The following is a 12823-nucleotide window of genomic DNA, read 5'->3' as shown; positions in this document are numbered from 1 at the left end:
AGTACAATTGATATATATACTTGTTCAAAACATTATAAAAAAGAAATATGAATATAAAAATATATGAACATAAATACAGATATGAATAGAGAATAAAATAATTCCAATAAAAGTCTCACATCGACTAGAGATAAGGTCAAATTATAATATATAAGTGAGATGCAAACCTCACCAGTTTTGTGGGGTTGAGTTAGACTTTAAAACCCACTTTCTAATAATAATAATAATGTTAGTGATGATTTCTCAAGCTCTTAATAAGAAAATAGGCTGTTGATATTAACAAACGATCAAAAGGTTTGGTAAGTGTTTATATTGCATACATATTTTTCATTCCTCTCATATTATTTTGCCATTAAAAACAGCTTTTGCAGCAATTTGTATGATAACTAACAATTTATGATCATTATCAAGTATGTGATACACACGATCCAGTCCATGATATTCTTAAGCATTTACAACAACTTCTAGCTTATTTTATATCGTGCCAACACAACTAGCAGTAATTTTCATTATACAATGGCACGTATCTTTAATCATCAATACGGGCATCAGATGCTCTAAACTTTGACGCATGGCAAGCGAGGTGGTAGACTACGGTCCATTTTGTTATGCAATTTAGGCTACAATTGGATAAGAAGCACAAGTTGCAACACCTGAAAATGAACAATTAACAAAATCAGTTCATCATGAATTTACAAACCCAGAATTTCAATTGTTCACTTGTTTTAAATTTGAAGTCCTTTACTACACAATTGGTCTGTAGGGGTTTTCTTATTTAGAACTGAACTCTTATGGATACTCACCGCACATGTTCTTCCCCAATTCCATCTTGAAGTAGCCATTGTCACCCCAAGATTCTCCCCATGAGTTTTTAATGAGCCAGTATGGGACACCATTTTCAACTCCATACCCAACAGCAAGAACAGCATGGTTCACATCCTGCCAAGCAAATTCGGATTTTGACTTCATTTTAATTACCAAAATGAACGTGCAAGATACAAGGGAACGAAGAGGACAACTTGGAACAAATCAAAACAACAACTAACATTTGAGATGCTAATAGTATATGGTAAGTCACGAAAAACAACATACCATATATTAGATAGAAATTGTCAAAAAGCCGAAACTTGTAGCAAAACAATGTTTTGAAAATTTCAGTAGACATTTTTTTTTTCTTTTCTTGACTATCTAAAGCCTGGTAATCATTTGTAGGACTCACCAGGGGAGTGTTACCGCAAGTGTCACTGCTGTAAACTCCTTTCTCATAGAACCGGAACCCATTAACGACCTCAAAGGCCACACTAACTGGTCGAACAAATGCAACTGCATGTTTTAATTCATCCTCAGCACCCTGTAGTCAAAACATAGGATAAAATAAATTAAAAAAAAAATGAAAACACCATCTAGGCGTGAGACCAAGATAGATTTGATTCCGCACTGCATTAATGCATTAGTAACAAAAATTGTATTTTCAACACTAATACTGAGGTCAAGTTTTTTGAAATAAATAAAAAGTTGTTTTTGTTACTGGTGTTAAGCCATGGCATAGGAATCAAAAAAATTGAAGCAAAATCAGAGAGGTGAGTACCAAGGTGATGTTGACAGAATCAAGGACTCGAATCCCAACATTTTCAGCTGAAAATTTGCAGGCACCATTTTTTCCCTTGTAGGGATATGCTTCCTCTGTGTCAAGCCCACCATTGTATTTAATGTACTCAAAGGCTTGTGATGGCAACCCACCATTACAGCCAAAGTTGTTGAAATGACCAGCACAATCCACTAGTTGCTGCTCAGAAAGAGAGATACTCTTTCCATATGCTTGTGCATAGGCTGCTTCTAAAGCCCCGGTTGTGCTGCATTATGCAGATATCATGGTCAGAATCATCACAAATTAAAAGCTGTACCTTACTCGTTGTTCATTCCAAAGAGTGTTTCAGGGTCCCAAAGTAACCTGAATGTCCAGCATGATCCGCAACTGCCTTGATCTTTAACTGCGCTCACTATATTTTCTTGCCTCCAGTCTTTCTGAACACATGACCAATGGAACAAAAATCTGAGTAATGATGCTACACAGTATCGTTTAAACATTATGGCAAAAGACACAAACTTTATATCTCAAAAGCAAAACAAATGTTCAAGAATTAAATTTTTTTCCATTAGTTTTTCAAGTCACGAACATCAGTCAATTTACTCTTAATATGTTATTTTCTAATGATTGTGCTTTTAGTTTCTAACATTATTATTAGCTGCCACACGTACCTCTTTAGTCAAACATATATGTGATGTGTTAAAAAGGGATTGACAGTGAACACGAGAGATTTTGCCAAACTTATGTTGTATGGAACAGTACAGTTAAGTAGAATTTTGAAAACGTACCACTGGAGGAAGAACAGCATCGGTAAGCTTGTGGTTGCCTTTAAGAGTGGCAGAGCAATTTTGAGCAGCACCTAGTCTGTGTGTTTGGAACTCCTCCCAAGTCCAATCGGTAAAATCTGATTCATAAGACAAATAAATAACGTCAAAGCATGTTTCAAACCAAACATGCTATATATTATTTGATGAAGGAAAATATTAAAAGTTCCCTCCATTTTGGAGTAGACTGGAGTGAATGAAAAAAAAAAGGTTGAAAGAAAATAAATTTATACAAAAAAGTCATAAATTTGGTAACTAATATCATAGAATGGAAAAGAAAGAAAGAGACTCGCATTCTCTAATAAAATAGATATTTCTTTTACTAAATAACTTAAAGCCTGCATTTTATCTTATGAGACTAATGTAAACCACGCTTACATTTCCATCATCCAAACAATATAATTATAAATTTCATTTCAATTTTCATTTTAAACACAATTTCAAATTCAGAAAGCAAAAACAGTTAAACATGACAAAGGAAAGACAAATTATAAAATATGGCATAATTATAATGCAATATATAAAATTGAAATAAACAGAAGATTCAAATTAAAAAAATTAAACCAATTTAAAATATTTATATAATTATAGTGGTATACACCTGGTATAAATAAAAAAAAAAAAAACGGCAAAATACCATTAAAGTGTGATGAATCACGGAAGTATCTATATTTTCTTTTTCTATTAGCTCATTTCCAAATTAAAAATAAAATATTAGAAAATTTATAGAATTAAGTTTCTACAGTTAATTAATGTATAAACTACTTTTGTGACGAAGTAACCAATCCTAATTTTCCCTTTTTATTTTTCTTTTAAAAATAACTTATAAAAAATTCATCTAAAATGTGATGTACAAAAGTGTCTTCTCGAACTGTTGTAGTGTGTTTCCACTAACTTTTAATTTAGATACTATTCTTACGTGTTTTGTTGCCAAGTAATTTTGTACTGAAATTTAAAATGAAAAATTAAATTATATTGTTCCCGAAAAACCCTTTGGAGATAAAATCATCCATTATTTTATTTCTAACTTTTAGGATGATTATGCTAAAGATTTCTTAGTAAACAAGTAATATTTCTTCTATTATTACTCCAAAATTATGGATCCACTGGTGAGTCCGACGGATCAATCTACTACTTCTTTAAAAATAAAATATTTATATTTATTAGTTAATATTTAAAAATATATTTTTTAATTTATTTTATAAAGTTGACTTTGATACTACTAATAAAAAAAATAATATTTAAAATAAACTATTACAATACAAATCACTATTTTTTTAAAGTTAATTAAGCTTTAAGAAATTTTAACTGTAAATATTTTCAATTAAATTTATATTAAAAAAACTATCTTATTGAATGCTGTAAACACTTTTCTTTTTATTTTGTTTTGTTTAAGTAATTTGTTGTTTGAGTTTATCATCGCTCAAAGTTATTATTATTTCTGATTTTACTTACTTTGCTCATCGATTAACTTAATATTAACACTGAGTCAGTGAGAAGCATGATCAACTATGGGAATCCGATCAAATCGATCAAATCTGATAAAAATCAAACGGCGTAAAATCAACAACAAGCGAAGATTGAGTGAGTGAGTGACATACGATTAACGGAGAGAGTGTAGGGCAAACGTTTCTTGTTGTGGGCACGGATGAACCTGAGGTTTCGCTCGAATATATCGTACCTCCGCTTCATCTCTTCCTCGTTCTGGTAACTCTTGCCGAACCTCCCGACGAACCGAGCAAACGACACCGCGCTCCGGCACTGACCTATCACCTGAATTACCTGCCCCTCCACGTCCGACACCATCCGAATCGGATTCGCATCCTGCAACCATGACCCGCTCGCCACGGCGCACAATAGCACCGCCACCGCGCACCACACCACTGAAAACCGCGCCATGTTTTTTACTCTCTTTTCTGTTGATCGCTCCCACTCTTGTGGAATCTTCAATGGAAAAACGCTGTATTTGTATTCACCAGATCCTAAGTATCTTGGGACCACGCTATCTTTTAGTCTAAGATATTTTTAAATTTGAGTGGATTATAGTTTTTGTCCCTATTTTATCTTAAGAATCATTTTTTATTTCTATAGTATGATCATTTTATCTTTTAAATTGGGTTAACCAATTGATCTAATTTTATATTTTTTAATTGGTTAAAAACAAAATCATGAACATTATGAAAGTTACGTGAAAAATTAATCATATGGACCAATAAGGATGTATGCAAGGTGGTTGGGTGGTTTCGAAATTAATGAAATGGATACCTTTTTAGATAAATTAGTATACGATTAATAATTTTATTATGAATAAGTGGTTAACCAATTGATAATTTTATATTGAGTTTTTACACATATAGATGAATATAATAATACAAATTTCATATTGTAATAGCATTCAAAATCACATTCCATTATAAAAAAGAAAATACTAAAATGATTGTTATAAAAAAGATAAAAGTATAGTTTTGTCAAAGATGATTTTTAATAAGTAGGCACTATTCATGAGTGTATTATTTTATTGATTTTTAAAAGGTTGATGATGTGTTGCCTGACGTGGTTTTCGAGATATTATGTTGTCCTCAACATCATTGGTGGACCCAAATAACGTTTTAGTCGTATAAGCAACTATATAGGCGTAACCAAGCTTTGTCGGGTTATGGAAGATACCATCACCATACCAAGACAGTAATAAACTGTGGTAACCATCCAAGTTTACCAACGCATACAGTGTGTGAAAAGGGTTCGATTGAAGCATAATAATAAATAGTAATAATAATAATAACAATAACAATTTATGTCTCTTTCGAGACTTTGGTACAATGAATCTAGACAAAGCTAAAATAAATGTAAAGTCAAGCTCGTATCTTCGTAAGTTTTTGTTTTAACCCATAAATATTTCTTTCAATGACTTTTAAGTTTTAGATTTTCTAAAACTCTCAGTTATAGAAAGCTAATTATCAGATCATACAAAAACATGGACTAATTTCTTTATCATTGATGGTAAGAATCGATAATATATCACTAAAAACCTGTTTATTTTAAAACTCGCATCTAAATAGATCGGGTGGGAAATATATTATTCGACCCACGGATAGTAAATATTTGCAAATAATAATTATTCGTCGTGAATTTTACACTGTGGATATCCGTGTTCGTGGATTTTTTTGTGATTCTGATAATGTGGTGTGGTGTGGATGAATATGTTGTGATGATGTTGGTTGCTTTTGTTAAAATTTTGGAAGAATATGGTGTATTAAAAAATTTAGCATGTATGAGAATTTTTCTTACCTTTTTTTTATTTACGGGAGGTTTGAGTTGTTCTGTGAGTATAAATTTTTGAGATATATCAACTAAGTGAATTGATTGTAGATGAGATAAAAGTTTGAATTGAATGTAGTTATTTTGATTTGACAATAAGAAATGAGTAAGAACAACCATTATACCAAAGGATTCAACTAATATATTTGGGAGGTTTATGCAATATGTAAAGAGAATTCCAAACAATAGATAAGTATATTAGTTTAGAATTATTTGACTTAAAATATACATGTTTTAAAACTAGATGATATCCTTTTAATTTGTTAGAGAGAGAAAAACATAATTAGAGATCTTTAACGCCAAACTAATATTTTTTATTATTTCTTTATAAGCATTAAACGACATTGTTGTACGAGCCACTATCCCTTTTGGATAAGACTAAAAAATGTTAAAATTTAGATAGAACATGAGATGATACACTAATTAGACATAATTAGATAAGTTATGTTCGTTGAGATGTTAAAAACCAATTATCATATATTTTAAAAACTATCGAATAATAAATTATCATATATTCTTAAATTTATTAACTTTTAGAATTACACCTTATAAATGTTAAGATATGTACAAATCTTAAAATAATACAGATAAAAATTCCCAAAAACTAAATAATATTGCATAATAAAATAATATTAAAGATTCAGTTAAACTTACAGCTAGATTTTTATTTGAATTAAACTATAACTGTTTTTATTTTAAAGTTTTTTTTTTGTTTATCCAAAAATCTTCTCTCACCTAAAAAAATGACAATGTTATAAAAATAAAATAATCATTTGACAACTAATACATATCTATAATGAGATTTCTAATTTGATATACCAACATGATGAAACATGGCTGTTGTTGTTGCTGCATTAGTGTATATGAGAAGAAAAAACAACAAGTTAGTAGTAACAAAAAAAGTAATTGCAAAGAGATAAGGTGAGTAGTGTATTTGATAGTTTAAGGTCATCATGATTTGAGTGTGTGTTTTTAGGTGTTAGGTTATGGTGGTCCTAGGGTTTGGTGCTAGCATGGAACTAGGTCATGAGATGTGGATAATAATTGTTGGGGTCTTAATTGGGCATGTCTTCACTTTGCACTTATACAGCTTTCATGCATTTGGGGAACAGTTATACATTATTGGACAAAATCTATTAGCTTTTTCTTCAAGACACTGACCAAAAGCACATGGCATAGTCTTCTACCATAATCATTTTGCAACAACTACAAAAAAAACTCCTAGTTTTCCTTTAAAGAGATATCATATTGTTGTATTCAAAGCATAGTATTGTATTGATGTGCCTCCTTTTTTCTTCCATACAGTATTATTTAAGAAAACAGGTTTGAGTCATTATTTAGTGATTAATTCTCTGAATATGATATCTCATATGGAAATGTAGTAATTTATAGGTTTAATACCTATTTTGGTCCCTCTTTTTATAGGGTCTATTCAAAGTGATCCTTCCTTTTTTTTCAAAAGTTCAATAATATCCTACTTTTCGCAAAAACGGTGCACGTTAATCCTTTTTGCTTATGGCATTAAAAAGACTAACGGTAGAACTGCCCCCTTGGCACAAATTTGATGAGTTGGAAACTCATTATTGACGTGGCACTGTGACGTTTTATATGTGTTAAAATAAACGTAATTTAAAATCATGTGGAATATTTAAAAGATAGGGTTAAAATAAAATTAGGATTAACTGCATTTGGGGTAAAATCAACTTGCGAATTAAGGGCGATTTAGGGTTCAACAATCTGTTCAACAACCTCAATTTCGATTCCTGGTGAAATTGCGTTCGTGGTGTAATTGAATTTGTGGTTTGCTCAAGAGTGTGGTTCGTTCAACAACGAATGGGTTTTCTGGCCATTCATGCTGTGCTGTAGTTAGCAAAGTTGTTATTCCAAAATTTAAAAGCAAAGGGTTAGGGTTAAGAATGACTTCTTTACAAAGTTGTTCTTCTTGTTTGAAGACATGGGGCAAAGGATTTTCACATTCCTCACATTGTTGTAACGAAAGTTGCCATAACTACAAGGAATGTTTTGAGAATTTTGAAAATTTTATGTGTTCTTCATGTAGAGGATGATTATCAGTTTCTACTGTAATTAAAATGAACAATCTAGGTTCGTGTAAAAAAGTTCATTTTAGTCCCCCCAATGGTTTAAAAATGTTAAATGTGGTCCCCCTTTTCTTTAAAAATTGTGCAATGTGCTCCCTGACGTATATGGCTATCATACATATTAAGGATACCTAACGGAATATATTATTGGTTTCATACCTATTTTGGTCCCTCCTTTGGGAGGGTTTGTTCAAAGTGGTCCCTCTTTTTTTCAAAAGTTCACTTAAGTCCTAGTTTTCGCAAAAACTGTTCAAAGTGATCCTTTTTGGTAACGGCGTTATGTTCACTAACGACAGACCTGCCAGGTGTCTAACATGTGCTGATGTGGCATTGTTATGTGTTTTAAAAAAAAAATATTGTGACGTGTAAATGTTTGTTGTTAGGGTTAAATTAAAAAATGAATTAGGGTTATATTACAAAATGAATTAGGGATTTGCTAAGGTTTGTGTCTTTCTATTCTGTTTTGTGACGTTGGAAACTTCGTACTTTGTCTCTTGCTGTAGTGGAAATGTCTTGTTCTATGCATTACTCCTGATAGATCCGTGCTTGTTGCAGGTTTCGTTGTGGGATTTGAGATTTGCATTATTGGGGCCTCTTTGGATCTGGGTTTTGAAAGAACGTGTCTTGGTGATTTCATCTGGCGGTTTATGGACTATTGATGTTCTTCTCAAAACATCACCATCAGCGGAAGGTTTAAAGGATGAAAGAAGATCCTTGACGAACCTAGATTTTCCCAATCCGCAATGTAAATTTTACCCCAAAGATTTTTCTGATAAAATTTTTTCTTACCCAATTTTACCCCAGATTTTCCCAATCTGCAACGCAAATCCCTAATTCATTATCTAATATAACCCTAATTGACTTTTTAATTTAACCCTAACAACATACATTTACCCTAATGGACAGACAACATTAGAGTAAGTGTTAGTGGGTGCGTCTGGTGCTTACCATAATATTATCCATGTCCTCGTCCAATGGCTTTCGCCTAGCCCTTTCGTTCATTCCTACAACAAAATTGAGGACGCTGGAAGTATCCTCCGCATCAGAATCCCAAAGGGATTCTACGTCTTCAACTGAAGCATTCATCTCTTGAATTAAAGATCTTTCTCTGGAAGACTTTCTTTCTGTGGCTTGCAACTTTGATTCGGGTAGCTTGTCCTCATAGCAAACCGAACTGTTAGAGTTTTTCCTTTCAACCTCAGTTGGGAATGTGCCGGAAACCTTTTCCGGCTCCTTGAGGTGAGGTGTGGCGGCTCCCTAATTCATTTTGTAATATAACCCTAGTTCATTTTTTAATTTAACCCTAACAACATACATTTACACGTCACAATATTGTTTTTTTTTAAAACACATAACAATGCCACATCAGCACATGTTAGACACCTGACAGGTCTGTCGTTAGTGAACTTAACGCCGTTACCAAAAAGGACCACTTTGAACAGTTTTTGCGAAAGCTAGGACTTAAGTGAACTTTTGGAAAAAGGAGGGACCACTTTGAACAAACCCTCCCAAAGGAGGGACCAAAATAGGTATTAAACCTATATTATTAGATATATGTTTATGTTGAACAAGAAGATGATAGTTTATGCCATTGAAGAAGTTGTCACAAACCTAAAAGCTTTATTAAAGTTTTCATGACTAGCTCAAGACTGGTTTCGTACTTCAATTTTCCTTGGTTGCTGATACTCTAGATAATACATGTGAGACTTCTTTGTTTAATCAATGTCTTTATTCTTAAATAGTGAAAGCCTCTTAGGATGTTTGCAACAACATAAAAAAGAGGAGAATTCATTTTTCCTCGCAATCTCCAAGTACGAGAAAAACCTTCATTCAATCTCAATTTCCTTTTTCCTCAACCTCAATCACACAAACTGTACAGAAAACCCTAAAATCCCAAATAAAAAAACCCCTAATTTGCAAAAACCCAAATCGCATCATCACTCCACCATATTCGTTTTCTACACCTCGATACGACCTAGTCATTCATCACGAGAAGCACATAGGGGTTATCCCAACACCCCTCGAAACGCCACCCTGTGATGAATGCGAAGCTCCTTTGCCTGTTGTCTTCGAACAAAAACAATCACTTTGTGAAGAAGTCATTCCAAACCCTAGCCTTTTAACTTTCGAAAACTCTGGAGAAAATAACTAGAAACCTTAACCATTGCTTTTAAAATTTGGAACAATAACCATGAATCAGTACTATAATAGGATGATTTACTTAATTACACACCAAAAATTACCCCTAATTCATTTTTTAATTACACGTCACAATTATTTATTTTTTTAAAAGACAAAACAATGCCACATCATCACATATTACACACCTGGTAGTTCTGTCGTTTGTCAAGTTAGCGTCGTAACCAAAAAGGGCTACTTTGAACAGTTTTTGCGAAATCTAGGACTATAGTGAACTATTTGAAAAAGGAATGACCACTTTGAACAAATCCTCCCAAAGAAATAACCAAAATAAGTATTAAACCTAATTTATAATTATTGATTGTAACAAAAACACTGAAAAGGGCATAGGAATGGACATGGCTAAATCATCAGCAATATACTTCAACCATTGTAATTCCAAGAGATCAAACAATTACTGTAAAAAAACATACTAACCTATGCATCGCATTTCCAGGAGCTGCTTTCCATGTCTTGATGCAAAAAGTTTGGCCAATCATGATATCTTTTGCAATATAAAATAAGATTTTTATAACATTACCTACATCTGATTGATGGAGAAACCATCCAGAAGAGACAACAAGAGATATGAGAAATTGCAAGATACATGAATTATATACACAACAGAGTAATTGTGAAAAGAAACTGAGTATAACTGTTTAACAGTATCCGTTATTTACCAAGTACTAATAGACATATTATAATTACTTAAAAGTTTAAATATGTTTTAGTTCTTAAATTTTGTTATTAAATTTAAATTTATTCATATTTTTTTTCTTCAAACTTTAAAATATAAAGATATAGTATGTTTAATTTAATTATATTAATTTTGTAACTTATTACACAACATTTTCAATTGATATTAAAATAGAAAAATGTCAAATAATATAAATCATTTAAATACTAATCTGAAACTTGTTTGATATCTTAAAAAAATTTAAAGTAATTGAGTTAAAAAGATTTACCTAATGTTTAGAACATAAACAAATTTTAATTTTGTATATTAAAATTCAGAAACTAAAAATATATTTAATTCTTATTTAAAATAATTTTGAGAATTATATTTTTACTCTTCCTAAGCTATTTTGTCTTTTTTGGTAAAACAATATTAATTTATTTATGACTCGTCGTCTTACAATATAATTTGTTATAAAATAACTAAATATTTAGTGTAGGTTGAAAATAAATGTTAATAAATAAAATTTAACACTAATTAGTTAATAGTATCAGATTTACCTTAAAACACGTACAACAGATTTTAAAATTATAGATGTTAAATCATTAATATTGACTTTTGAAGGTTAGTTTTGTGTACCATTGACTTTTGAAAGTTAGTTGTATGTAGTGTCAATTAAGTTGATATTAATTCATCATTAATTTTTAATTAAAATAATTTAGTATCGAGCAAATTAGCACTAATATATTTTTATTTTAAAATTTATTTAATTCAGTATTAAATAATTTTTTTAAATATGAATTTAATTTGTATATACAAATAAAAAAAACTCATAAATTGAATCAAAATAGTTTCATAAAGAAGAGAATTTCTAGAATTTTTGTTCTAATGATCGGTGGAATATATAATTTAAAAGTTTTTAATACATTCTAAATAATAGTTTTTTAATATATTCCCCGTCCCACTACAACAGGGAGGTGAAGAAGAAATTACCAAGGTGTAAAAAATAAAAGCCCAACATCTTTTCAGTCCATGATGCTACGAATTTCAGGCTAAACTTTTTCTTACTACAGACAGTATTACTGCAGAAGAATTGACAGGAAGATTTTTACATAAACTTGATTCAGTTTAAATTCGTCTATTCTATTTTCCCATATTTTTGAAGATTTGGAAAATACCACAAAATTTTTAGTCTTATCCTCTATAATTATTTTTCTTTTCACTCTCCATGTTAAAAAAAATGTTATTTGAGCTTTACCCAAAACTACTACTATCTCTTACTAAGATATTTATAAGAAAAAAAGTGTGTTTTGAAGTCCTTATACATCTTTTTTAATAATTTTGTCTTAGTTGCTTTATTTTCAAAACAATAAATGTATTATGTGACCATTAGATATATTTTTAAAGCATTGAAAGGTGCCTACCATTAGATTTTTTTTTTTTTAATTTAATTCTCATAACTTATTTGGATTTTACAAAAAATTGCGCTTTTTTTTCAGTTAAGTGTAGTTTTTTTATTAGAATAATAATGAAAACACTACTTCTTCTCTTGAATATATTACCTAATTAGATATTTTGTTAAATAATAATAATTATATTAGGGTTAAATATGTTTTTAGTCTTTTTATTATCACGTTTTGATTTTAATCCGCCTTCAAGTAAAGTACATTTTAGTTCTTTTTTTTTAAGAAAACTTCTTCTTAAAAGAACTTTGATTTTAGTTATTCTTCTTAAGAAAACTTTGATTTTAGTCTTCCAAAACTAACACTTATAAATGGCTAATAGTAAACTGACACATTTTTTTTAGTTAGTGTTTCTCAGCTTTTTCTCCCTCTTTCCCTCGTCTCTTCCTCCTTTCTTTTTTGCAGGCAACCAACCTGGATGGAATCATCGCTGGCATGGCGATGTCGGCGGGGGGTGATGACTGCGCGGTAGAGGCGCATTGAGGTCACGGTGTTTTCCTTTGTGGCGGTGTGTGTTGCGGTGGCAGCTTTTCGCGGCCAAAGACAGAGGTTTTATTCTTCTTCTCCTCCTCTTCCGATTTTGCGTTTTAGGGTTTTGAGTGCTCACCAAAGTTTTGGGTTGTTGTTTCGTGTTGGTGTTGGTCTTTATCTTCTCTGCAAGTTTGGTTTTCTCTAAT

General features: G+C 31.1%; 1 protein-coding gene across 1 annotated transcript; it reads right to left on the bottom strand.

The window, feature by feature from the left end:
* Positions 1-306: 306 nt before the first annotated feature.
* LOC106762644 (thiol protease aleurain-like) lies at positions 307-4379 on the bottom strand. The gene is made up of 7 exons (XM_014646656.2): positions 4014-4379; positions 2377-2492; positions 1952-2025; positions 1589-1853; positions 1220-1351; positions 804-939; positions 307-653 (listed from the first exon to the last, which is right to left on the bottom strand). The coding sequence occupies exons 1-7, from the start codon at positions 4309-4311 to the stop codon at positions 616-618; spliced, it is 1059 nt and encodes a 352-aa protein (XP_014502142.1). The 5' UTR covers positions 4312-4379; the 3' UTR covers positions 307-615.
* Between the last annotated feature and the right edge of the window lie 8444 nt (positions 4380-12823).

The sequence above is a fragment of the Vigna radiata genome, chromosome 5, assembly GCF_000741045.1.
Source record: "Vigna radiata var. radiata cultivar VC1973A chromosome 5, Vradiata_ver6, whole genome shotgun sequence".
Lineage (NCBI taxonomy): Eukaryota > Viridiplantae > Streptophyta > Magnoliopsida > Fabales > Fabaceae > Vigna > Vigna radiata.
This window is presented reverse-complemented; position numbering and strand designations above follow the sequence as displayed.

Bases quoted from the DNA above. Each gene is read 5' to 3' on its own strand.
- LOC106762644 (XM_014646656.2), bottom strand. From the start codon at position 4,311: ATGGCGCGGTTTTCAGTGGTGTGGTGCGCGGTGGCGGTGCTATTGTGC. The intron at 2,026-2,376 runs GTACGTTTTCAA...TCATGTGTTCAG, and splicing joins ATGCTGTTCTTCCTCCAGTG to AAAGACTGGAGGCAAGAAAA. The intron at 1,854-1,951 runs GTTACTTTGGGA...TGCATAATGCAG, and splicing joins GGATCATGCTGGACATTCAG to CACAACCGGGGCTTTAGAAG.